This window comes from Giraffa tippelskirchi, chromosome 5 (assembly GCF_054371585.1).
Source record: "Giraffa tippelskirchi isolate mGirTip1 chromosome 5, T2T-mGirTip1v1.2.pri, whole genome shotgun sequence".
NCBI lineage: Eukaryota > Metazoa > Chordata > Mammalia > Artiodactyla > Giraffidae > Giraffa > Giraffa tippelskirchi.
In genome coordinates this window covers 49,864,575-49,890,578 of record NC_137279.1, presented here as the reverse complement: position 1 = coordinate 49,890,578, position 26,004 = coordinate 49,864,575, and the positions used below count along the sequence as shown (strand labels likewise).

The following is a 26,004-nucleotide window of genomic DNA, read 5'->3' as shown; positions in this document are numbered from 1 at the left end:
AAGCAATAGTTAGGACTGGACATGGAACAACAGACTGGTTCCAAATTGGGAAAGGAGTGTGTCAAGGCTGTATATTGTCACCCTGCTTATTTAACTTATAGGCAAAGTATAACATGCGAAATGCCAGGCTGGATGAAGCACAAGTTGGAATCAAGATTACTGAGAGAAATATCAATAACCTCAGATATGTAGATGACACCACCCTTATGCAGAAAGTGAAGAGGAACTAAAGAGCCTCTTGAGGAAAGTGAAGGAGGAGAATGAAAAAGCTGGCTTAAAACGAAGATTGTGGCATCTGGTCCCAACACTTCATAGCAAATAGATGGGGAAACAATGGAAACAGTGACAGACTTTATTTTCTTGGGCTCCAAAATCACTGCAGATGGTGACTGCAGCCATGAAATCGAAAGACACTTACTCCTTGGAAGAAAAGCTATAAATAACCTAGACAGCATATTAAAAAGCAGAGACATTACTTTGCCAACAAAGGTCTGTCTAGTCAAAGCTATTGTTTTTCCTGTAGTCATGCATGGATGTGAGAGTTGGACTATAAAGAAAGATGAGTGCTGAATAATTGATGCTTTTGAGCTGTGGTGTTGGAGAAGACTCTTGAGAGTCCCTTGGACTGCACGGAGATCAAACCAGTCAGTCTTAAAGGAAATCAGTCCTGAATATTCATTGCAAGGACTGATGCTAAAACTGAAGCTCCAATACTTTGACCACCTGATGCAAAGAACTGACTCATTAGAAAAGACCCTGATGCTGGGAAAGATTGAAGGCAGGGGGAGAAAGGGACAACAGAGTACAAGATGGCTGGATGGCATCATCGACTTGATGGACATGAATTTGAGCAAGCTCTGGGAGATGGTGATGGATAGGGAGGCCTAACGTGCTGCAGTCCATGGGGTCGCAAAGAGTCGGACATGACTGAGCAACTGAACTGAACTGAACAGCATAAAAAGGCAGGTCTGAAAGGTGTGGTGAATGGTGTGGCGAGTGGGCTCTGCAGCCACACAGACAGACCACAATTGAATCCAGCTAAGCCGCCTCCAGAGAGGGTTATGGGAACCACGGGAGGCTAGGACCTAAAGCAGAGAAGCTGCTACCTGCTGGCTAACTGGCCACTCAGCAGGCACACAAGGGGCAGTGAGGATCCAGGCCTGATGCCTGCCTGGCACTGGGTGGGGATGCTTGCTAAGATCCCTCCTTTTTACTGCCTAGCTGGAGGAAAAACGTTGCAACTGATTACACTGTGTTCACTTCTAAATAAACTACCAAAATGCATATACTTTGCCATAACATGTACTTACTCAACAAATACTTTGGCCACCTGATTGGAAGAGCCAATTCATTGGAAAAGACCTGATTCTGGGAAAGACTGAGGGCAGGAGGAGAAGTGGGTGACAGAGGACGAGATGGTTGGATGGTATCATTGACTCAATGGACATGAGTTTGAGCAACCTCCAAAAGACAATAAAGGACAGGGAAGCCTGGTGTGCTGCAGTCCATGGGGTCACAAAAAGTCAGACACGACTGAGCAACTGAACAACAACTCAATAAATACTGGTGGAAATGATTAAAACCAATAAATAAGCAATTTTCATCAACCGTTTTTTTCTTGAGATGCACCTCTGATTTTCCTGTCTTGCTGGGGAAAGGCAATTCAGAAGGAAACTGAGAGGCCTCTTTAAACATCGGTTGTAATGTTTGGGCATGAGCAGCTGTTAAAATTTAATTGCAGCCTTTAAAAAAAAGTCAAAGGGTAGTCCTTTCTGAGACAGGAAGAAAAGAGAAAAAACAGTGGGAGTTGAAAGAGAAAAATATGTCTGATATAGCATTAAAAGAGCTGACTTATTGAAGAAGACCCTGATGCTGGGAAAAATTGAAAAAGGAGAAGGCAGGGATAGAGGACTAGATGGTTAGAGAGCATAACTGACTCAATGGACACAAATTAGAGCAAACTCCAGGAGATGGTGAAGGACAGAGGAGCCTGGTGTGCTGCCGTCCATGGGGTCAGAGTCAGACACAACTTAGCGACTGAACAACAAATAGCATTAATATGACAAAGCAGAATACACAGCTGTATAGGTTACAGCCCCACTCAGTGAGAGGCAAGGTCTACGCTGGAAGGGGACATGGAAGGATGGAAACGGTAGGTGTGGACTACAGGGCAAACTGTAAGCAGTCTTTTCTAGTCACCATGAAGATAGTGAGTCAAAATTTCTGTTCTGCCCCACCCGATCCGGGCAGAGAGTTGGGGCCACAGTCCAGGGTGGGGATCGACTGAGCCCCAACCAGCAGCTCCTCTCACCGCCGCCCCCGGACCCAGGCCCAGCCTAGCAACCAGCAGTGATATGGAGAGTGGCTGAGCAGAAGAAAACATGCCAGAGGTAGGTACCTTTCAGAGGTAGGGCTAGGGGTGACTTAAATTTCTTCTCGCTGATTCTTTTCTGTCTGTGATAGACTTACTACACAAAGTGTGACAACTTCCCATGCAAATAGGAAACGCTGACATCATTTCATAATGGGCAGGGATGGGAGAGGCTAGCAAATCCACCCTTCCTGACCTCAGTCCTCTCCTCCCCACCAGAAACCTCTCCTCCTGCTTCCTCTGGCTTCAGAACAGACTTCCCTGCTTTATTCTGCACAGACTGCCTCCTGCCAGTTCCCCTGGGAACAGCCCTCACCAACCTCGGCTCTTTATAACATGGTCTCACACATATGAACGCACCTGAATTAGGCAGGGCAGCTGTTGTGCTCAGTCCTTTTGTGTGTGTGTGAGGGCGGGGAGAGTACAAATGCTTTACAGCGTTGTGTTTCTCAGCCTGCTTTTATAGTTGAGAAAACTGAAGGCCAGAGAGAAGGATTTACCCAATGTCCTAGAACTACCACATTTCATCAGTTCTAAGATAACCTTTTCATATTTCAACATCTCTGAAATGGGGTGGGATCATAGCTGATCACAGCATAATAGAAAGCATTTTCTCCTTCTCGGTGCTGTGTAAAATAGTGGGCATCTTACAACACTGATCTCTCAGATGGGACAGAACACACCACAGGCAGCAGAGCTGAGCCTCGTATCATGACTCTGCCAATCACACGCTAGGCGACTAACTGGCCCCCAAGCACCTTTCTCTCCAAGGGGCCCAAGTTTTGAAAAACAGCAAACTTTTAACCAAATGAGCTGAATATATTAAACAATCATTATTTCTCCATTATTCACCAATTCAAAGACATATGATGCTGCCTAGAAGAGCTTCCATGCAAATATATCAGTGATAAATAGTAAGGAGACAGAATTACTGCCTAAAGCAAAAAATTAGCTTTAATTAGGTTGCATAGAGGCTGCCTGGGCCACTTTAATTCTCTGCCCCCACATACTGCTCTGGGTCTGAAAAGTATCTAAGAGACTCCAGCTCAGGATCAGCACCTTGGCTCTCTCCTCATGATTGGCCAAACACCCAAACAAACCCACCCAAACAAGACATCCCCAGCCACCCACGCTGTACTCACTGCAGGCGGAAGATTGCGGTCAGCCAGGAGCAACATCCCTGGGAATGGAGAACAGGGATTAGCTTCCAATAATCTCTGTTTTTCAGAGGCAAATATAATCATCAGCTTTGACACTAAACAATATCTAACCTCCTGTTTTATATAAAAACAAACAAACAACAAACTGCTTCTGTCCCCAATTCAGCAAGCAATGCCCTTGTCCAAACACAACAGTCTGCCTGCTCCCAGTCCTTCGTAACATGCATCCTGGGCCTGAAAATTTTGGGAAAACCTCTCAGGTTTTGACAATTTGTGGAATTATTCAGGCTCCTGGGTCAAATGGTGAAACTGGAATCGAGAGCTGATGAAAGTTCAGCGCCACTCTGGAGAAGTTGATGAGGGCTTCTGTTCATTTCAAAATGACTGAATGAGATGCAAGACAAAGCCAAGGAAACAAGCTCACTCAACTGGACAGTTCCCTGGATCGGGATTTAGAGAGGGACAGGGTGTCGTGGGTTTTATTGTCCATCACCTCTTAAACTTAGCTACCCTTAAAGATGGACTGTCACCCAGTTGGGAAAGACACATATTTGCTCGTCATTCATTTGACAGTTATTTAGGACTTACTGGGTGTCAGGAGATGGAGAACAGAGCTGGATAAGACTTGGTTCCTGCCTGCAGCTGACTCATAAACCAGCAGGCAAGTTAATAATTAACTGTCACACAAAGTCATAAACATGATAACACAGACAACTGCTGTAGCCTTGTGCCTGAGAATCAGTCAAGTCTCATGATCCTGGGTCACTCAGCCGCCATCTATGCTGTAGTAATCCTCAAGTTCAGGTGCCTTTGTCAAAGCAGAGAAGCGCTCTCACCAGCATTTGCCACTCAAGGTCAAGGGTGCGAAGTTAGCAGTTCACCAGGAGTACAACTGCCCTCTCCCTGCCAGTTCATTTCTGCCCATCCATGCAAAGCCCTGCCTCCCAGCCACAACTACACCAGCCCCTTAAATACCAACCAGCTCGCTTTCAAAGTCCTGCTGCCCTGAGGAGGAAGACGACAGTCTCTGGAATCTGGACTCACTAGAAACACAAAAGAGAAAAGTGACAGATCATTATTTAAAAAGGTTTAAAAACTTATGTCTAGTATCTTGCTGCCTCTTGGAGCACAGGACCAAAGCTACTAGCCTTCAGTGGCTGGAACAAAATATAACTCACTTTGAAAAATACAGGCAAAGGCATTGACCACTGCAAGGAATGGTTAGACATGAAACTCTGCTATGTGGGATGAATAACAGGGGCCCAGGGTGTCAATGAACTATCCTGTGTTTCACACCCTTGAACCTCAGCCCCATGACTGATACACATAAAGTGACTTCAAAGCATTGCCTGTTTACAATGTATGTCCCAATATAGCAAGTAAACCTTGGAATAAATACTGTCTTATCAAATCTAAGACAGCTCTGGTTGTAAATGGCATAATTATTTTTTGAACCACTAAGAAGGAAAGGATGCTGTCGTTAAATTATGACCATCATTGATAATAGGTTGCACCTAATTTCATAGATGAGAAAATGTCCAAAACATGTATTTTGGACTTAACAAACTGGGGCATTTTACACTGTTAATTTGGGCACATCCTTTCTTCTGAGTAACCCATAAAAGCGTCCCATGCACTGAGGATTTGAGGTGTTTGCAACATGCTAAGTTTTGTTTTCCTCTGTTTTCCTGCTCCTGGCTTCACTATCCCACTTCTAATGGCACAAGGCCAGGTGAAACTCAACTGTCAAAGCCTTTCCAGAGAACTGCCTTGTATGACCTTCATGGTAACCCTCCAGGCAAGAAAGGGCCAGAGGAAACAATCCAACGAGCTCAAGTTCAGGGTCCCAACCAAGATGACACAGCCACAGAAGTGGGGGTGTCTCCTGATTTCCAAGTGCTCTATTCTGCTGTAGTACTCAGTAGTACTGATGGCTCAGGTGGTAAAGAATCTGCCTGCAATGCAGGAGACCCAGGTTCAATCCCTGGGTCAGGAAGATCCCCTGGAGAAGGGAATGGCAACCCACTCCAGTATTCTTGCCTGGAGAATCCCATGGACAGAGAAGCCTGATGGGCTATAGTCCATGGGGTTGCACAGAGTTGGACACAACTGAGCAACTAAGCACACATGCATGCATGCACTCAGTCCTCCTATGAGTGAATGTGCCAAAAATGTACCAGGTGTTTCAAAAGTTCCCCTAAATAGTCCAAGGCTCACACACAGCTGAAGCAAGAGGCACCCCCTAGCCTAACCCTTGGGCTTCTGCAAGACCAAAGTGGAGATTGTGGGGAAAGAAGGTGCATTGATAGACAGCCCCCATCAACCTTCCTGCAAAGACCACATTTCAACACAGGAGCCGCCTGTGGAGCAAGAGTGGGGGCCTGCCTGGGGCACCCCTGGGGAGGCTGAGGACAGGGAGCCTGGGCCACTCCTTATTTCCCCACTCACTTCCTATTTCGGCATCTGACACAAAATCTTGGGGTGAGGGGGAGCAGCTGGAGCTGGAAATTCCAGTTGTGCAGACCTAGAATTCTTTCTGCCCCTTCAGGTGACATGCGCAGAGAGCCAGCAGAGCCCAGGGTGGAGGTGGAAGGACCTGAGTCCCGGCCAAGGCAGTCTCTGCTCTGACCCAGGCCCTCTGAAGTTGGTGGATTTGGGCCACGGGCGGACCCTGCCCTGGGGACGGGAGCAGTTCACCTACGGCCCTGCTGCCCTTCACAACCCACCTCTCCAAGATACACTTGGAAATGTTCAAGGCAAGAAAGAAAGCAGGCATCCTTCTTTGATGATGAAAGCCTTAAGTATCTGAAGCAACTAGATTCCTTCCGTAGTCTGAAGCAGAAGGTTCATGGCCACGGCCAGCCTCAAGCCCCAAGGGAGAGCTGGGCATGTGGGCCTTGGTTTTCTCACCAACACAAAAAAAGGTACCGAGGCTAACCTCACGGGTTTGTGGTAAAGAGCAGAGACAACAGTTGCTGGTACAGGCCTGGTAGACACACTAATGAGCACAGTCTAACATTGGCATCATGTGTGGGCTATGCCTGGTGGGCTTCATAAGCCCTTCCCAGCTTCTCGCGCTCTCTCTCCCCATCCCCCCACCTACATACACACACACTTGAAATAATGAGTCTTTTTACCTGTTTCCTTCTGACACCAGGGCAATGCGTCCATAATCCCAGAATTTTCTTCTTATGATGGAAAATACCACTATTAAAAACTAAAAGTAGAAAAGAAACCAAGTAAAATCTTATTGGATGGCTTCTAATTAGAAGAGACAGCTATCTCTGGGGCAAAGGCCACCCACCTAGACTCAGGAGGGCTAGAGGGCCAGAGAAGGCACTGAGCTGCCCAAGGCCACACAGCTCAAGAGCTCAACATTGCATTAACCCCCTTCACCAGATCCCATGCCCGTCAATGCTGATGCTGAGCTTGCCCTGGCGGGCTCCCAGTCAAGCTCCCAGGGCCTCTCCTTTGCTCTCAAGGCAGCACTGGCAGCCACAGCTTTCCTCAGCCCTGGTCTGCCTGCAAGGGCCCCTGAGCAGGAAGACCCTAACAGCATCCCTGGGGACCAGCTCCCGCCTTCACATCAGGTTGCATTTTTAATCACAGAACCAGGATAGAAGAGCCCCCCCCCCAGGCTGAGCTAGAAGTGGTCAGATCTTTACCTTGAGTTTGGTTCTCCAGGAGGCAAGCCCTGGGGACTCCTGGTACAGAGCATGGGGGCAGGGGGTGGGGGGCCAACGCCCACCAAGGGCCTAGTGCTGGCTGGCTTGGCCTCCACAAGCCGGGGCCATCCGCAGGCCTGCATGCCCAATGGCAATGGAAGGGTTGGACTCAAGTCTAACCCATTTACACTCCAAAAACCCACGGATTCTAGACTCTCTCCTCCCTTCCTTTGCAGGTCCTCTGCCCTTCTCCTGCCTCTCTCCCCACCCTGCACAGGCTCCCTCCCTTCAAAATCCAGGAAGGTAGAGAGACACATTTTAATCAGCATATCCCTGAGTGCCCTGGTCAGGGACTGCGGTTTTTAAATGTGAGTTTTGGACCCCAGAGTGGCTAAGTTCCAGCAGAATTTTCTCAAGGTGAAGGTGGAAGTTGGTGATATAGTTTCAAGGGCAAGTGAGACTTGTCATCAGAAGAACATGAAAGCCGCTCAGTGAGAGCCAGCTCTCTGCCCTGGCTGCTGCCTTGGCTCAAGTGGTGTGGATGTTTCCCATGCCTCGATGTCTTTTAGGCTCCTCTGGCTCCAATCCCCAAATCTTCCTGCAATAAAAATCTACCCCACCAGCACACTCCACTGGAGAGTGACTCTCTCTTCTCATCAAACCCTGTTTAAGACAGACCCACCCCAGCCTGTGTCTCCTGACTTTTCTCCTTGGCCCAGACTCTCCCCTCCCCGAAGACGCTAGGTAACAGCTCCACGACCACCCTCCTCCATTAACCCCACCAACCCTGAAATCCATCACCACACTCCCGCCTACTCCCCCGCCCAACCAAGCCTGGTAGAGAGGACTGTTCTCAACCTATGAATGGGTTTTGGCTCCAAGAGGTGGGTTACTTGACACTTAAAGAGCCCTTTATGGTAAAAGCAACATGAGTAACACACAGGTTTCCATATCTGCCAATAGAAGATCAACAATGTAGCAAAACTCTAATGCAACGATTTAGACCTTAATCCTAGGGCAGAAAATGGAAAGAGGAGTGAAAACTCCCTTCCTCTCTTCCTATGAACATTTTTCCTGCAAGTAAACTTGGGTTGGATAGCCGCCTCCTTTAGGGCACGGGGCCCCCAAGTGACTTAGCATGCACCTTAGGCTACCCTCTCCCAGGTTCCCATCCAAGCCTAGCCTTTGGTCCAAAGCAGTCCAAGGGGTCCACTCCCTCCACCCCTTCTTACCCCAGTTACCCAGATGGTCTCCACTACATGTGAGGAGAAGGTGACAAGAGGGACCAACCATCCCATGGACACTTTTGAAAAGAAGGTGCCCTAGCACCCCAGTAAATCACACCTAGCAAGTTTGAGCCAGTCTAGGGGGGAAGATGGCATATTTCAAATTGGGTGATGGTGGTGGGGGTCTTTAGGAACAATGAGGTCTGAATTAACAAAAGTCCACGGTGAGAAGCAGTGCTAATAAGGTGTACTCACCTTCCCCCAGTTCTCTCCTTTTCTCCATGTCTGGTCCTCTAAAGGCCCAGGGACCCCAGTGGGGAACAGGGGTGACATCTATAAATTGGGAGTTGCAGCTGCTCTAATTCTCATCCACACTCTCCAGTCACATCTCTCATCCCAGCAGACTGACCCTTCCTAAGGGTCTTAGACATATGACAGGCTGACAACTTGGTAACAATGGTAATAATCAAAAGAGCAGTAATGTACATTCCTTACATGCTTCGCCTTATTTAACCTTCTCCGAGAATCTTCGAGATAAGAATTATGACCTCCCTTTCACAGAGCAAAAACCTGAGACCCCAATAAGCTATGTAATATGCCCAAGGTTACAGAGCCGGGAAGCAGTAGAACCGGAACTTAAACCCAGGGATGTCTGGCTCCTCACCTGAGTTTCCCAGAAAGCCCTGTGGCAGGGGAGGGGGTTGGTGTTACACAAATAACTGACATGATCCCTGGGGGTCTCACCAGGAAGCAGCTGACATCAATGAACAGGACAGTGGGGATGCCCCCGAAGGTGACCCCCTGGAGCACGGTGCTGTTTTTGGCCGAGTTGTAGCAGTAGGAGTCATTGGGTTGGTCCCCGATGCCCAGCCGCTCGTGAATGGCCACTCCTCTGGACTGCCACAGCTCCAGGAAAGGGGAGTCAGTCATCACGCTGGTCCTCCCTGGAGAAGGAGACACAACAGAGGGTCAGGTTGCCAACTCTCCCGTGGTTTCTGCAGCCAGCACTGGCAGAGCCAAGGACGGGTGTCTCCACCAGGGGCTGCTGGGGCACAGGGATCCGGGAGAGGCAGATACCAGCCCTGAGTGCCCGGCAGAGTCTACAGAGAATAGCTCCATTGTGGATGCAGCCCAAGGGTCAGATGGACAGGGCGGATGGCTCATCCAGGACACAGCTGGCCGCCTCCCCAAGGGTGGGGATGAACAGGAGGAAAGGGAAGAACAGGAGCCTGCCTAAGGGGTGCCAAGTTCCTCCAGCCTCAGGGATGACTGTCAGGAAGTCATTCCTTTGGGGTGGGGGGTGGGGATGGCCCTGGGAGGTCTGGAGTGCAGGCAGGGGACAGGATGGGGCAGAGGAATCAATAGAGGAGGAAGAGTGTCCAAACGCAACAACTGCTGATTGTTTGAGCCACGGACAAGAGCTCATGAGATGTCAGGCTGGGACCTCAGAGATAGGCCCACTCCATACACTTGGAAACTGAGGCTCAGGGCCTTAAGAGTTCCATTAAGGTTAAAGAGCTGCTCAGGGCAGAATCGAGTCTCAGACCCAGCCTCCTGGGTCTCAGATGCCAGTTCTCTTTCTGCTATGCCACATTCCCTCTGCAGCTGACTACCCACACCTGTTGGTTGAGAGATTAAAAAGCAGAGAAGGAGACTTCCCTGGCGGCCCAGTAGATAAGAATCCACCTTGCAATGCAGGGGATGTGAGCTCCATCCCTAGTCAGCAAACTAAGATACCACATGCCCCAGAGCACCTAAGCCCGTGCACAACACCTAGAGAATCTGTGTGCCATGATGAAGATCCCACATGATGCAACTAAGACCCAATGCAGCCAAATAAATATTTTTAAAAAGAGAGAAAGATTAAAAAAAAAAAAAAAGCCAGGGAAAGAGCAGCAGAGAGGAGGAGACAGAGAAGGCAAAAGGGGAGGAGGTGGACCAGGGGGAGGAGGACAGGGCCCCAAGCCTCCTCAGGGACTCCTGAGTCACCCACTGTGCATCACTGGAGCACTCCCCGGGCTCTGCCCTCTCATTCTTACACTCCTGGCCTTTCTGGAAGGTCGAGCATTTCCAAAGCAAATATTGTTCCAGGCTGGCTGTTGACCTTGCCTTTCGGAGACGCCTGGGAACCGCAGGTGAAACTAATGGAAATCTCCAAACACCTAAGGCCCCAGCATTAGTGCCCAGGTTCTGGTCTGCTTTCACACTGTCTGCAGCTGAAGAGCCTGGAAAAATGCTCAGCATTCCTTCCTCTCAGGGTCCCATCTCCTTAAATCTAGTTAGACTAGATTCCCAGGGGACTTCGGCTAAGTCTGGTCTTCCTACCTGTTAGAGGGGCAAAAACCTGGGAGACAAGAAACAGTATAGAGAATGGACAGATATTTGGACTATGCAGTAATACAGTCTGGGTGTGTGTTGGGGGGACGGTGATTTCCAATTCTGGACACTGGGATGGCTCTGTTGGGACAATCTCACATACACATGACAGGAAGTGCAGGAGGCGCGGGGGAGGCAGTAGGTCCGAGGGCATGGGAGGACTCCCTGAAAGGCCAAGTCATTCATCCCTATTAGACACTTGGCAGTGGCTGGAGGGTGTGATGGCAGAGCCATGGAGTTGCTGGCCCTGCGCAGAGTCACAAAAGCTGCCTCCGGGAGACAGATGGTCTTAGCTTCCCTCCTTTAAACCCCACCCAGAGGCACAGCCCCAATGCAACACCCAGCCTGACTCTGGCTGGCAAAGGCCTGCCCCTCCTTCCTGTCCCCACACTTACCAGATGCTGGGGAAGGAAGTGTGGATGTGTCCCCTGGTGAGGGCCTCAGTTGGCGCCGGCAAAGGCAGCAGTGGCCCTGGCCACCTCCCAAGCGGCCTTGGGTCCGCTGCTCATTTCCTGCTGGGCTTTCCTGATGGGGGTCATGGGGCACCAGCCTCTGCAGACTTCCCTGAAGGAACACAGAAGACAACCAGAGTCACATGGGGGCTGTCCTTTTCCCAGGCCAGGGGCTCTGGCGTGAAACCCTTCAGCACACTTCCCCTGCACTCACACTTGCCCAGTGTCTTGGAACTCAAATGCTCGTCTAGAGACTACAGTTCTTCCCAACAGGCTCCCTCCTGTCCTGGCTCTCTCTCCAGGCACCTAGTGCTGTGAAGGGGCCACCCTCCTCTGTGTACCCTGTTCCTCTCCTCTCTCCTCCCCAGCATCACCTGAAGCTCCAGCCTCTCCCCTCTTGTCCAATGGCTCAAGGCCCTGGTGAGCCCAGGGCAGTGGGACTCCTTCCACAGAAGCACTGGGAGCTGTAGGCTCTGGGAAGATTGAGTCCAGGACCTCACACAGAACCCAGGGGTAGCTGGGAAGGCTTCTCCAGGTCCCCCAAAGACTAGAATCAGGAAAGAAAAAAAAAAAAAGAACGCAACAGAACCAACAAGAAGGCCTGAACAGTGAAGTGGGGGAAAAAAAATCCCCATAAAATGGTCACAGAGGGAGCATTGTCAAGAGCAAGGGGTGCTGCTGAGGTGGGGGTGGGGGGTGGAGGGTAGGATGGGCCTCACCAATTCTGCTTTGTGTGGAGCTTTGTGAGAGCAGAGGCCTAATGGGAGGCTCCTCCTCATCTTTTCCGCCCCAGTCACGCCTCTAAGTCAAACAGGCTCCCCTGGGTAGTTTAACAAGGTTTGATAAGAAGGACTCAGTGAGGTCAGCCAGCCAGCCTGGGATGAAACCTCAGGACTCTTGAGAGGTGGCCTGTCCTGTCTGCCCCCTCCAGGGGCAGGCATGGCTTTGTGGGCCCGCAGTGTCTCTCAGACCTTTCTGCTTAGTTGAGGTCTGTCTCCACCTGTTACAAGTCTGCAAGTCTGCGGAACCATCACAGTCCCTCCAGGGCCAACCCCCGGTATCCTCCCTAATGGGCATGCTGAGAGGGCAGCTGGCAACATATCGACCACAGGGCAGCCCCCCTACCAGGCTCAGGAGGAGCAGGAAGGGGTGAGAAGGAGACTCAGCTGGTGGCGACTGGGACAGAGCTGGCTCAGTGACTGAAAGACTGATAGCGCTGGGCAGGGGCCAAACCAGCAATTAGGCCCTGTGGCCACAGGTGCCCTGCCTTGTAATGTTCAGTCATCCCATATTTGTCAGATACACATTGTGAATGCCTGGTCTTATCCATCCCTTCTCCAGGGAGCTCTCTGCTCATCATCTCATTCAGGAAAGCCAAGATATACTGCTGAGACCCTTGGGTCAGGTGAGCAGCAGGTGACTCAGGACCCAACTCAAAGTTCAACCCACGTACACCCCAGAGTCTGTGGCTGGGGGACAGAGGGCTCAATGCGATGGCCATTCCCCAAATTGCCAAAGAAGTCAGCCATCCATGCTAACCCCCTGTTCACCCAAGCTGGCAGCTGCTGGCCCCTGTAGCACACCAGCAGATCTCTGTGCCTCCCTGCCACAAACAGGAGCAGAATGTGTGAGCATCATCAGCTCTTGCAAATTCAGGGTATTTTTATCATCACCAAATCTTCCGACTTTGTTACTACGATGGCAGGACGACAATCAGTTCCAGGCCCTCTGCCATAAGAGAAGACTGATGTTCTAGATGGCAGGTTGCAAACTTCTCGTTAAAGCCCCACCAAACAGGGTCCAGGAACCTGGACAACCATTCGCCTCCACAGACACCAGCAGTGGAGCACTAGGGAAATGGCACAGAGTCCCGCTGCAGTGAAGGCAGGGCACCTGGCAGTCATCTGAGTGGGCTCTGGAGTGACGGTCCCAGCACCACGTGGCTTCACCACTCTGTGCCTTGGCTTCCTTCCCCGTAAAATGGAGACAATGATGTTTTTCCTGCAGGGTGAGTGGGAGGCAATGCCCATAAAGCATTGAACCCTTGTGGGCACTCCAAATCTGTTTTTATTTGAAGTCACCTCTCCAGACAATGGGAAGCATGATAGCAAAACCCCATTTGACATGTTTCCTGTTAGAGCACAATGAACACCCAAGGGAGATCTTTGCCCATAAACTAAACAAACAAGAGGTGAAGTGAAGTTAAAGTTGCTCCGTCGAGTCTGACTCTTTGTGACCCCATGGACTATATAGCCTGCCAGGCTCCTCTGTCCATGTGAGTCTCCAGGCCAGAGTACTGGAGTGGTTAAACCATTCCCTTCTCCAGGAGATCTTCCCAACCCAGGGATCGAACCCAGGTATCCCGCATTACAGGTGGATTCTTTACCATCTGAGCCACCAGGGAAGCCCAGACAAGAGGTGTGTGAAGGCAGAAAGAAGCCTCTCCTTCTGTACACTCCACCTCAAGACAGCAGCAGACTCAGGACTCTCTGACAGGTGTCAGAGGAGGGAAGTAGAAAAACAAGCATGGAGGAGGAGAGGGGAAATACAGGTTGTTTCTCCAATAAGAGATGACCTGGAGTCTTTCCTGATCCCCAACAACAGTCCACAACCCTGCTTGAGCCAGAGCCCAAAAAGGTCCTCAGGATGCCCCCACACACAGCCCCTTTGTACACACTAGGCCTGGACTGGTGAGTACAATCCACTGGCTTAACCTCAAACCTTCCACACTCTAGGGGCTGGATACAGTCACACAACTTCAGCGCAGAAGGAAGCAAAGGGGGAAGGGGTGTCATTTTGCATATCCCTGTGGTCTCCAGTTTTTCAGAACACCGACTGAGCTGAAAGACAGAGGCCACCCCAGAGTCTCAGGTAGCCAGGCTTATCAGGTACTGGAACCTCTACGTTTTTGGTTTCTTAGCAGAGCTCTCCTCTTCCCCCTATCCTCCAAAACCCCTAACTCCCCTCCTCAGGACTCCAGAGGGTGGTGTCTACCTTCCCACGGGCAGGGGACTCAGATGCTCAGCCTCTACTCAGGCCCGCCTCACATATCTCCCTTAGAGAAGAAAGAGCCCCTGGGCTGAGATCCCCGGGCTAGGCTGGGAGGTCGATTCCAGCTGACAAATCCCCAGAGAGAGGGTGGGAAGAGAAAGGGATTAGCCTTAAAAGCGAAAAGTTGGAGCCTTGGATTGGGAAGTCGCGTAAAGCCATCAGGCGCGGCGCTGGAAGCGGGTCGCGAGGTCTGCGCGGCCCGGGGACAGACCCTCTCCTCCCAGCCACTCGGTCACCCCTGCTCCGGAGTTGGGGCTGCGGTGGCAGGAGGGCCGCACCCCGGAACCGGACACTAGACGTGGCACCCTGGCGTAGACCCCGGGTCCTGCACGTCTTGGGGAAAGGAAGAAGGCGTCATCCCCCCTCTCAACGCCCCTTCCCCTTTACCTGCGGCGGCGGCGGGGCAGCGACCCCGGCAGACCAGAAGAAGTTGTCTGGCTCCACCTGGTCGGGCGGGGCTGCGTCCTGACCACTTAAAAGTTACAAAGTGAAACTCCCGCGCTCCTGCACATGCGCAGAGCCGCGTCCACCGCTTGCCCAATTTGCAGCTACGCCGGAGTGGGCGTCAGCTCTGCCTCCGCCTCCCGCGCCCGCCGCCGTGCGCCCCTTGGCGGTCCTCATCCAGGCCCGGCCGCGGGGCCGCTGCTCAGTGCGCGCAGCTCCTCCCTGCCGTCTGCAGGCCCCGGCCCGGCCAGCTCACGTCCTGGGACCGAGGAGAGTGCCGCCAGGGCTGATTCCTCTCCCCGGCCCCCGGGCGCGTCCCCCTTCCCCCGACAGACATCTTGGGGAGCCCCGGGTCTAGTACAGGGTGGTCGCATCCGTGGGAAGTGGGGGCAGCGCATCGACAAAGGTCTTGATTTTTCTGTAGCGCACTGAATTTTCTAGACCAGCTCTTAGGCCCGCCTGTGTCGGGGCGGGATAGTGGGGATAGGGAAATCCAGTGGGCTCAGCCCGCACCTCAGCTCCACGTAGTCCGTCGTCACCTGGTTCCCAGTGCGGAAGACTACGGCTCGGCTGTCGCTCTGAGTAGCCTGACAGTGAAATCCCTGGGGCCGGGGGGTTCCTACGTTTGGCGCCAAATAGAAGTTGCAGTTTTTTCGGCGGTGCCCTGGAGCCAAAGCTGGAACTGCCAATACCGGGCCGCCAGGGTCACCGATCTAACCCAGCTCGTTGAGCTCTGGGTCCCAGAGAGTTCCCTATGAGCAGCAGCCCCCGCAGCTGGACTGTAAGCTCCCCGAGGGCGCCGGGGTGTGCTCTGGGCAACATACTCATAGGCGTTCAATGAGGACCGCGCCCCCAGTGAAACCGAAGAGCACAGCCCGCCGGCTGCAGCAAACTGCCCTCCTCCGCAGGCCTCCGCTTCCGCGGGGGGTTGGACCAAAGCTTTCTCTGAGGTCCCTTCCAGCACTAAAAATCTGAATCCTGAACAGCTCCTCGCTCTGTACATGCACAGCTTTGCAGGGCTCTGACCTCTCCTCCATTTCTGGGCTTTCATCTTTTGTTGTCATGGTAAATGTATTCACCTTACCTCCTCCCCCAACCAGCCTGGGGATCTCTGGAGGGAGCCGGGCAGGGGGTGTCTCCTGCTTCTCTAGCAATGCTTTTCTGACCCATTTGCTGGCTTGCTCCTTCTCCCCAACCCCCAGTCACTAGTTATTTCCAGAGTTTGCCCTTGGCCTCTGCGCTCAGCACAGCCCTTGTCCTTCCGCGCAAGCGCCTGGCCATCTCTCCTCCTGCTGTTCCCTCCAGTGGCCAAGGAACTCACAACTGACCTCCAGCAAGTGCCTGCATGTGGCCACTGGGCTTCCCCTGGCATCTCAGGGGCCATATGCAGGCACCTGCTACCCACTCTCTTCCCTCCATATCCTCCACCTTGTGTCCTTATTCTTCCCCTGCCTCAATGAATGAAGCCACCCCTGGTCTGTGCTGTGGGGTCCAGGGAAGTGCAAGGCTCTCACCCCAGGGATTACATTGGTGGAGACACTGACAAAAAGAAAAGTTAGGATCCTTGATTTCAGAGAGGGAAGGGATTTCTAAATTGACTTTCAGTAGGTTGTTTCAAAATCAAGAGAAGGTTAGACAGATCAGCATGTGAGGTGAGATAACCACAGCCCCCCTATGTGTCAGGCAGCATGTGGAGTGCTTATAAAAACACTATTTCCTTACATTTGCAGTAGAAGTACAGAGAAGTCAAGGATTCTTCCTATCTGATCGAGAAGAAAATGGAAATTTAGAGGATGTAGAATTTACAGTTAACTTGAGCTGTAAAGATAAGCAAGGAATCCAAGACAACCATGCCCCAGGCCTGAATCCTACATCAAACTCAGTTTAAAGCCAGTGTAATCTTGGCATTCTAAAATCTAACATCAGCATTTTACCATTTGCTCCCTTTATCTGCCCTCAAATCTAAAGCAGTGATCTACATTCTTGATGCTTTTGAACTGTGGTGTTGGAGAAGACTCTTGAGAGTCCCTTGGACTGCAAGGAGATCCAACCAGTCCATCCTAAAGGAGATCAGTCCTGAGTGTTCATTGGAATGACTGCTGTTGAAGCTGAAACTCCAGTACTTTGGCCACCTGATGCGAAGAGCTGACTCATTTGAAAAGACCCTGATGCTGGGAAAGATTGAGGGCAGGAGGAGAAGGGGACAACAGAGGATGAGATGGTTGGATGGCATCACCGACTCAATGGACATGGGTTTGGGTAGACTCCGAGAGTTGGTGATGGACAGGGAGGCCTGGCATGCTCTGGTTCATGGGGTTGCAAAGAGTCAGACACGACTGAGCGATTGGACTGAACATTCTTGTAGATGATGATTTTGATCACAGATTTTAAAAATTTTGTATCAATTAGAATTGAGATAAAGCCCATTCCCTGTGCCCAGAAAAGTAAAAATATCAACAGCAATGACAAAAAAATGTTCTGCTTCAATCTTAAGAGAACAGGCACATTAGAATCAATGCATTCCAATCCTAGCATCCTGCATCACTTAACTAAGACCTTGAACCAGTCTTTTAAAGTCTTTTCCTTAGTTTTCTAATCTGCTTGACCTAATTCCTATAGAACTTTCTGTTCTCTCACAATTTGCAGGGTTCTGGGTAAAACAGAATAAAATGTATTTTATTTGTTTCTTGCAGAATGCCCTTATTATTTGAGTTATGAATGCACAACCTCTACTTACGACAGATTTTTAAGCCCAGAGCAGCAACTGTATCTCCCAGCCATACCACAGACCTCAGCCCAGGTCCAGTAAGAGGACAAGGAAACAATGACAAATTGGAGTTTCTCTTCTTAGGTTACAAAATCTACACAGGTAAGTGCTTAGGATACAGTGCAGTGAAAAATGTCAAAAAGAGAAGACTGGGCAGGGGCTTCCAGTGTCCAGGGAGTCTTGTTTCTGAGAAACAAAAATCAGAAGGTGAGTTGACTGGTCAGAACTCAGTACAAAGCGCAGAGCATGTGCCATCATCAGTTCAGTTATCCCCATCTCTTCTGGTGCCTGGAACACTTTTAACACACACACAAGCCAAGTCCTTTGATGACTATATACCCCACATCTATGGCTCCAACTTCCTTGGCACAAGTACCCCGTCCCAGGCACAGCTGCATGTCTGCACCCTCATGTTAGGCAGGCTGACCACCTGGGGCTGGAGTTGGCCTCCCTCCTGGATGCTGACAATCATGGGCAGCGAGGTCGTCTCCGAGGCGATGCACTGTCGAGGCCCCAGAAACGGCCACTTGAAGGTCAGGAACTCTGGGGGCTGCTGGCAAGTACCCACACACTCATAGGTCAGGAACCCTGGGGGCTCCAGGACCCAGTTCTCAGCCCACTTCATCTCCTGCAGGTCAATGTACATCTCCTGGCGGCAGCAGCGGGTGCTCTCAGTCACCAGTGCTTTAGGATCACAGTTTCCCTGAGCTCTGTGGGGAGCAAAGAGAGGCAGAGTCAGAGGTCAGCTGGGAGGGCAGGGGTCAGGGGGCCAGGGTGGGACCTAGTGGGACACCTGGAAATATTTATGATCCATCTCTCATTATGTTCACAATGTTGGATATATGTGATAAGGTTGGATAACCAGAAATAACCCTCAAAATGATAATTAGAGCTGACGTTACTCCCAAGAGTGGAAGGAGATATTTTATATATTTCATTCATTCCCACAGCACCCTGTAAAGTTGCCCATTTCAAAATAGGTTCACCCGCAGTAACCCACAGCACCTACCCGTAGTCCCTGAGGTCCAGGGTGTGCAGCTCCAGCTGGGGCTCCCCCTGCCGGCCGCCCGACGGCCCCTGGGGGGCGAAGCGGACCAGCCTGTGGGCGCTGGAGGCCAGCGGGCCCAGGTGCTCCCGCTGCACCAACACCTGCAGGACCAGCGGCTGCCGCGGGCTGCGCAGCTGCTGCCAGAAGTTCACGGCCTCGGTCACGTCCAGGGCCTTCCAGCCGCTCTCGTGGATGGACACCAGCCTGCGACACCGCACGGAAGGAGACACAGGCCCGCGCTCAGGGGTGGGGACTGGGACTGCCCGGGGTGGCCCCGGGGGGGAGGGCAGCTCTCCCACCCGCTCCCGGGTGTACCCGCCGGGACCGAGCCACCCCTCCTCCCGCTCCGGGCCCGGCCCCCCTTCCCTCCCTCCATCCCCACACCGCAGCACCTGGAGTCGATGAGGGCGGTGCGATTGGAGCCGTCGTCGCGGACGTGCAGCCACTGGACGGTGACTCGGGCGCGGTCGCTGCGCGGGAAGAGGCGCTCGTGCCTGCGGAGCGCGGCCCTGGGGACCGGCTCCTGGAAGAGGCGCAGCACGGCCTGCACCAGCTCGCTGCGGGGCGGCAGCCGCTGCTCCATGTCGAACACCAGCAAGTATGAGGACGCCTCGGACGCCAGGAACCTGCCGACCACCTCTGGGGACAGGAGCGGGGTCAGCGGGGCCCCTCCGGGCACCAGGCGAGCTCTGAGGATGCGGGGCTCAGGGCGAGCGAACAGGGTTTCCCCAGGAATCCCCAGGGAGAGTTTGAGGTCTGGGAAACTGATAGGCCAAGCCAGAAACAGAGCACCTCCACTCCTAGAAAAACTGTTAGGGTCAAGCTGGCTCTCCAAAACCATCATCTGGGGTTGGGGCTTGTGTACTAGTGGTGACCCCCCTCATCTGGGAGGGGCAACTTTGGGATACTGAGCAAGCGCTGGGGCTCTGAGTGAAGACTGCAGACCTGCAGGCTTCTTTAGGCAAAGGGGTAGGAGGCGGAATGGAGGGTGGAAGGCTGAGGACCAGCCAGTGAAAATCTATCCTCACCAGCTGAAACTGACTTTTCCTAAGAGGCAAAGAAAGAGCTCTGAATTTACTTTCATTTCCCTGCCTGGTGAGGGGACTCTTGCCTGGTGAAAAGGAGAAAGAGGAGCAGGGGCAATTTTTGTGGAATTACTGAGCCTTGAGGGAAATGGTGAGGTCAGGCACAACACCCTCTTCAGAGGCCCCAGCAATCCGTCCCCAGCACCTGAGGCTCCAGGTTGGCAGCGCGATCACCTGATCAGCCAGCCCCATGGCTGCCAGCAGTCACCCCTGCTGAGGTGTCCAGCACCGGCCTCCTCGTCTCCCCAGGCGCCTGACCTGGTCTATCTGTGGGTGTTGAGCGGGTGAGCCCCAGCCCTGGGAAGGTGAGAGGCTGCCATAGGACTCAGACCTGATACCTTCCATCTCATAGAATACCCACAACTCTGGGAAGTAGTCAAAGCTAATTTAATCTCATTTCAAGAGACACAAATAGGCTCGAGTTGGTGGGTGACTTGTCCAAAAACAAATACCAGAGCTGAGAACTGAACACAGAAGTCCTAAGGCAACACTCTGAGGAGGCCAGCCTCTGTCCAAAAGCACAAAGGCACCTTGACGGTCTGTCTTCTCTAGTCTCTCTTCTTTCCACTTTGCTTCCCTGCCCCATGATTCCCTGTTCTTGCCTTGCTTTGGCAGCCGGTCCAGCCCAGCCCAGCTCCTCCTGGCCCTGAGGGGCGGGGTCCTCAATGCAGACAGGGACCAGGGGCCCAGGCCCGCTGTCCTCACCGGCCATGGTCCCCCCTCACCGCCCCGTGGACCCTGCACCCCAGACAGCCCCACCACCACCACCACCACCACGAGGACCAGGCTGCAGCAGGCAGGCAGGCCTCACCTCGGAAGTTCTGGCTGAACCTCTTCCCCCGGGAGCGCGCCCCATGGCTGTGCTGCAGCAGGGCCACGTACTGGGCCCTCACGTGGGCCGGGATGACCAGCCCCTCCACGGCGGCCTTGTCCACGATAGGAACCTCACTGAGATGCAGCTGCTGCAGCAGGCTGTCCAGGATCCGCTCCTCGGTCAGGGCCGCCCCGGGGCTGGCCAGGGGCAGCGCCCAGAGGGCCCAGCAGAGCCACAGGGGCCGCATGGCGCTGCTGGGGAGAAGGAGGGGCAGAGTGGACGTGTCCCCGGAGGAGGCTCCAGGAGGGTCCCGGCAGCGGGGTGAGCTGAGAGCCAGGCTGGGCCAGCTTTATAGCAGCCCTGGGCTGGGCCAGGGTGGTGGGAGGGGGGAGAGGCTGGGAGGGAAGGAGGTCACACCCCTCAGACCTCCTGGGAGCGCAGCATCCAGACAGGTCCCTGAGCCTGAGGAGGGGGCTGTCTAGACTGTGGACAGATGGTATTATTGTGGTCAGGTGCCTCTACCTTGGCCGGGGTTGCCCGACCAGTTAAATTAAAAAGCTTGTTCCCTGAAGAAGAGGCAAGATCTCTTTCTGCTCGCTTCCCTGTCCCTCAGACACAGAGCAAACTCCGGTCCCTGGTATGGACTTAGAATCCTGATTCTTGCTACAGCTACTCTGCATGCACACCCAACGCCAGGGGTCTCTGGCTAAGGACCGATTTTGCCTACAAGCCTGGTGCTCAAAGGACTCCTGGGTACTGTTGAGCTCCTGGGCTGTCCACAGTTGGAAAATCCAATGTTTTTCCCAGTGCTTGAGGGGGGAAGGGGCGACCTTCCTAGACAAGGGAGCCTGGGGTAATTTAGTACCAATGAGATTTTGTCCAATAAGAAACCTCATCCTCTCCTTATCCCTGGCTGTTCACGGGTTCAGAGATTGGAGTTGAAAAAAACCATCCAGCCCGTTCCCTCCACCAATTTTTGAGCTAAGAAAACCAAGGCTCAGAGAGGCAACTATACCCCTGGCTCACAACAGTTAATGATGGATGCCTGCATGAAGTCAAGTCTGATTCCTAGCCCACAGCTCTTTCCACAACCTCCAGCTGTTTCTAGCCAGAGTCCTTGTTCAATCCTCTGAAGCAGCCAAGTGGACTCAACCCAGGTGACCGGGGGCTCGGTGCGGGTAGGGGGCATGTCCTTCAATTTCCTGAGCTTCACCAAGTAAATGTGGATTTGCATGGTAGAGGAGTTGTAATGGGGAAGTAAAACAATTGGGCAATCAGCCAGGGGGTAGGGCTGCCAGATAAAATACAGAACACAATTTGGGACATACTTTAGCACATCATTTGTTGTTTTATCTGAAATTCAAATTTCACCTTTCACCAGGAGTCCCATATTTTTAATTGCTAAATCTGGCAACCCTAGCCAGAGGCCAAAGAGAAAAAGCCAGTGTGGATTGGAAGACTTCTGACAATGGGCTGATTAGCCGTCAGGCAGCGAGGGCAGCCCCCACCGTTTGTCATGCAGAAGGAGCCAGGCTTCCCCCACTTCCACCCTCACCTGTGTCTGACCCAACACCCTGCCAGGTCAGGTTGGCTGGAGATGCTTTAGTGGCCCCTGAGCTAGATCTTGTGTCTGGAGGGAGGAAAGTGGCCAAGGGAATTTTGGGCTTTCCTTGTGGCTCAGACGGTGGTAAAGAATCTGCTTGCAATGTGGGAGACCCAGGTTCGATCCCTGGGTCAGGAAGGATCAGGAAGATTCCCTGAAGAAGCACATACTCCAGTATTCTTGCCTGGAGAATTCCATGCACAGAGGAACCTGGTGGGCTACAGTCCATGGAGTCTCAAGTGTCGGTCACAACTGAGCAACTAACACTTTCACTTTCACCCCATGAAGGACCAATTTGGGCCTTGCCCAGAGCTGAGGGTAGCATGGAGGGCAATGGGCCGGCCATCTTAAGGTTTGGACCACAGACCTGGCCCCCAGAGAGTCTTGGAAAGATGGATGACAGGGACTGAGGCAGGACAGCAGGTAAGGAGCAGGACCAGGTGCCCACGACCACCCTCCTACCTCTTACAGGCTGGTTTTGATCCCAGCCAGAGTCCAGACTGCCAGCTGAAGGCTGTGAGAAAATGTGAGGTCAGAGGTCATCCTGCAGACTCTGTGGATGGGGACAAACTGGACCAGAGCCTAGGCTTGGAACCAAAGGGAGCTGTGAGGTCAGTGAAGACTGGAGTCCAACAGTGGGTTCACTTCTGGATTAGAGCCCAGCATCTGAGGGGGAAGGGACTCCTATTCCCTTCCTGATGAGGAAGGCACTGCTGTGGTGCTCCAGAAACACCCCGAGCCCCAGCCCCAGATTCCCTGGGATGCCCCAATCCTGCACGCATCAGCCTACCAACCCCAGACCTGGGGGCCCATGTGGCTCCTTGGGGTCTCCATACATGACCCTGGGTGGGCAGCGGGCCCTCCTTGTCCTCCAAAGCAACTTGGCCTCAGTGTCAGCTGGGCCAGCACTTCCCAGGGGTTCCCTGGGCTAAGGAGGGGTGGGGACAGGGAAGGACTAAGGACCCAGGTTTCGGTTCACCCACACCTTCCAGCCGAGGGTGGGTCCTGGGTTCAGTCCTTGCTGTGCCACTCATCGACTATGTGGCCTTAGATGGGTTCTCTACCCACTTCAGTATAAGTCTCCCTCTACAACATGGGGATAATGTACTTTTCTTATTTCTGTTGCACCGCACGGCCTGTGGGATCTTAGTTCCCTGACCAGGGATTGAGCCCAGGCCCTCGGCAGTGAAAGTGCCAAGTCCTAACTACTGGGCCTCCAAGGAATTCCCAATACTGAAATATGCTTTTTTTTTTTTTTTGACAAAATACTTGTCAGTATTAATGGAGAGGTTATCAGAGTGCCTTGCACAGCACTCCCCTACATACACACACACACACACACAATAGATGCTCAATAAATGGTAAGGCTCTTTCAACTGATACTAACTTACAATGTTAAACTTTCTAAAATTTTAAGTTAACAATGTTTCTGCATTATTTTATAGTTAATACACATAGTACAAAAGTCAAAAGATACAAAAGGTGTGCATGAAAAATGTCAGCCTCTGTGACTTTGCTGCTCATCTACCAAGTCACCTCCCCAGAGACAGTCTGCTTACCAAGAAACTCAGATGTTTTTCCCACCACATGAATCTTACTAATCTATCATTGTGACCCATATCCCCTTTCCAAATTATAATTTTATTATTAGAATTCTTATAATTAATAGGATTCTATAACTTAAAATAATAATTTTTAATTATTTATTTGTTTTTTGGCCTTGCTGAGTCTTCGTTGCTGCACACGGGCTTCCTCTAGTTGCGGTGAGCTGGGGACTACTCTCCAGTTGCAGCACGCAGGCTTATCATTGTGGTGGCTTCTCTTGTTGTGGACCATGGGCTCCAGATGAGTGGGCTTCAGTAGTTGCAGCGTGCAGGCTCAGTAGTGATGCACAGGCTTTGTTGATCCACAGCATGTGAAATCCTCCCAGACCAGGGATCAAACCCGTGTCCCCTGCACTGGTAGGCAGATTCTTAACCACTAAACCATCAGGGAAGTCTTCTATTTTGCAAGTGAAGTGAAAGTCGCTCAGTCGTATCCGACTCTTTGCGACCCCTTGGACTATACAGTCCATGGAATTCTCTGGGCCAGAATACTGGAGTGGGTAGCCTTTCCCTTCTCCAGAGGATCTTCCCAACCCAGGGATCAAACCCAGGTCTCCCACATTGCAGGTGGATTCTTTACCAGCTGAGCCACAAGGTAAGTCTATTTTTTAAAGGGTACAGTAAAAAGTCTCTTCTATTCCTGGCACACACCGCCACCCCCATCATCTCCCTATCCACAGCCCACCCCCCCTACCCAGAGGCACCAGTGTTGTTAGTTCAATTGATTCAAAGGGGCTTACGGTTCTGACACACTTGCCTCTGTGAAGTAGGAATGTGTCTCAATCCCTGTCAGTCAGGGGTGGTTGGGACACTTTTGTGCGACCACCTTCTGAGGAAGGTTGTCTCAGGCTGCTGCTCTGGCTGCTATAACAAAATGTTGTGTTGCGGGGGGGGCCTTAAATCGGCAGAAATTTGTTTATTCACAGTCTGGAGGCTGGAAGTCCAAGATCAAGGTGCCAGCAAATTTGGTTTCTTCCGAGGCCTCGCTCCTTGGCTTGCAGATGGCAGCCTTCTCGCTATGTCCTCACTTGGTCTTTCCTCTGTGCCCACACATCCCTGGTGTCTCTCTGTGTGTCCAAATTTCCTCTCCTTAGAAGGACACTAGTCAGATTGAGTTAGAGCCCACCCTAGGGGCCTCATTTAGTGTAATCATCCCTTTAAAAGGGTAGGTTCATAGACAGCTTTGCACAGTCTCTCTATGCTTGTTCCATGCACGCATTGTTTTTTGTTTGGTTTGGCTTTTTTTTTTGGCCATACTGCACGACCTATGGAACTTCCCTGACCAGAGATCAGAGATCGAACATGTGCCTGCTAGAGTGGAAGCATGGAGTTTTAGCCACTGGCCCAAAAGGAAGTCCGAGTGTATTGTTTTGTATAAAGTAATCATTCTCCTCTATCCTTTTCCCCTCTTTAGAAAATTATATACATGAGTTATTCTTTTCAAAAAATATTTATTTCACTGCACTAGGTCTTAGTTGCTGCACTCAGAATTTTTTAGTTGCAGAGTCTTAGCCTCTAGACTACCCGGGAGTTCTCGATACATGAGTTATTGAAGGTCAGCCTTAGGAAACAAAATTTTCAGTGAGACCATGACCAAACTGGAGGAGGAACTACTACAGCCTGTGATGGATACAATAACCGTTGGGATGATGAGTCTTCTAATCTTTGGAGCCGAGAGAGAATTGCTGCACAGGTAGGAAGGACAACTGTGTCCTGTTAGGGAGACATACAGTCGTGTTCTTGTGGTCAGGCAGTTCCGATGTGTAGAAGGGAGGACACAGAAGCTGAATTATAAGGAGTGGACTGTGTGAGTCATCAATTTATCACCTCAGTGCTGGGTGCATCCTTCAGTAGATGCTCTGTGATGAACAAAGGAATTTTGGTAAGAAGTTCTTTGAGGACTTCCCTGGTGGTCCAGTGGTTAAGATTCCACCCTTCTGATGCAGGTGGCGCAGGTTTGATCTCTGGTCAGGGAACCAAGATCCCACATGCCATTTGGAGCAGCCAAAATAAAAAAAGAAGTTCCTTGAAAGGGAGGGTGATATTAAGCTTACCTGAGAGAGGGCAGTGAGTTGGGGAGAGGGGTTTGTCCTTCAGGAAGAAGCAGCTTTCCTGCAATTTCTAGTGCAGGCCAAGGTCAGTGGTGTGGGAGTCCACCCTGGGGGAACTCTTTCCCAGCCACAGACCCAGAACAAAGTCCGTCTGTAGCCTCGTAGCTTTGACCTGGCAACTGCCTTTCCAGAGCCCTTTCACCAGAAGCCAACCATGGAGGCCTGGAGGAAGGGTGTCCAGGCATAGGACCCAGGCCTTCGCTGAGTGAAGTGCTGTACCCTGACCC

General features: G+C 51.9%; 2 protein-coding genes across 7 annotated transcripts in view; both read right to left on the bottom strand.

Moving 5' to 3' along the window:
- The window catches only part of TMEM63A (transmembrane protein 63A), a 35,332-nt gene extending 20,585 nt beyond the window's left edge, over window positions 1–14,747 (bottom strand). For 4 of the 5 annotated variants that reach the window (XR_014054041.1, XM_081491526.1, XM_081491524.1 and 1 more), the window contains exons 1-6: window positions 14,689–14,747; window positions 11,194–11,362; window positions 9,167–9,366; window positions 6,669–6,748; window positions 4,511–4,574; window positions 3,514–3,551 (exon numbers count right to left, since the gene is read on the bottom strand). Coding sequence is in view for 4 of the 5 variants with exons in the window: in XM_081491526.1 (XP_081347652.1) it covers window positions 3,514–3,551; window positions 4,511–4,574; window positions 6,669–6,748; window positions 9,167–9,352 (368 nt within the window). In the remaining variant the exon portion in view is untranslated. Of the gene's footprint in view, window positions 1–3,513; window positions 3,552–4,506; window positions 4,575–6,668; window positions 6,749–9,166; window positions 9,367–11,193; window positions 11,363–14,688 lie in introns of all 5 variants that reach the window. The other variant, XM_081491525.1, reaches the window with a different exon arrangement.
- Window positions 14,748–17,573: 2,826 nt separating this feature from the next.
- Window positions 17,574–20,706, bottom strand: LOC145504378 (left-right determination factor 2-like). 2 transcript variants are annotated; one of them, XM_081484986.1, is made up of 5 exons: window positions 20,457–20,706; window positions 19,169–19,199; window positions 18,953–19,069; window positions 18,522–18,764; window positions 17,859–18,222 (listed from the first exon to the last, which is right to left on the bottom strand). In XM_081484986.1, the coding sequence occupies exons 1-5, from the start codon at window positions 20,704–20,706 to the stop codon at window positions 17,859–17,861; spliced, it is 1,005 nt and encodes a 334-aa protein (XP_081341112.1). The 2 variants fall into 2 exon arrangements, with proteins under 2 accessions (XP_081341111.1, XP_081341112.1); XM_081484985.1 differs by having other exon boundaries at window positions 17,574–18,222; window positions 18,953–19,199.
- Window positions 20,707–26,004: the final 5,298 nt, after the last annotated feature.

Excerpts from the sequence above, each read along its gene's own strand:
- LOC145504378 (XM_081484985.1), bottom strand. The coding sequence starts at position 20,706 with ATGCGGCCCCTGTGGCTCTGCTGGGCCCTCTGGGCGCTGCCCCTGGCC. Across the intron at positions 19,200-20,456 it reads GTTCAGCCAGAACTTCCGAG|AGGTGGTCGGCAGGTTCCTG; the intron begins GTGAGGCCTGCC and ends TCCTGTCCCCAG. Across the intron at positions 18,223-18,521 it reads CTGGACCTCAGGGACTACGG|AGCTCAGGGAAACTGTGATC; the intron begins GTAGGTGCTGTG and ends TGCTCCCCACAG.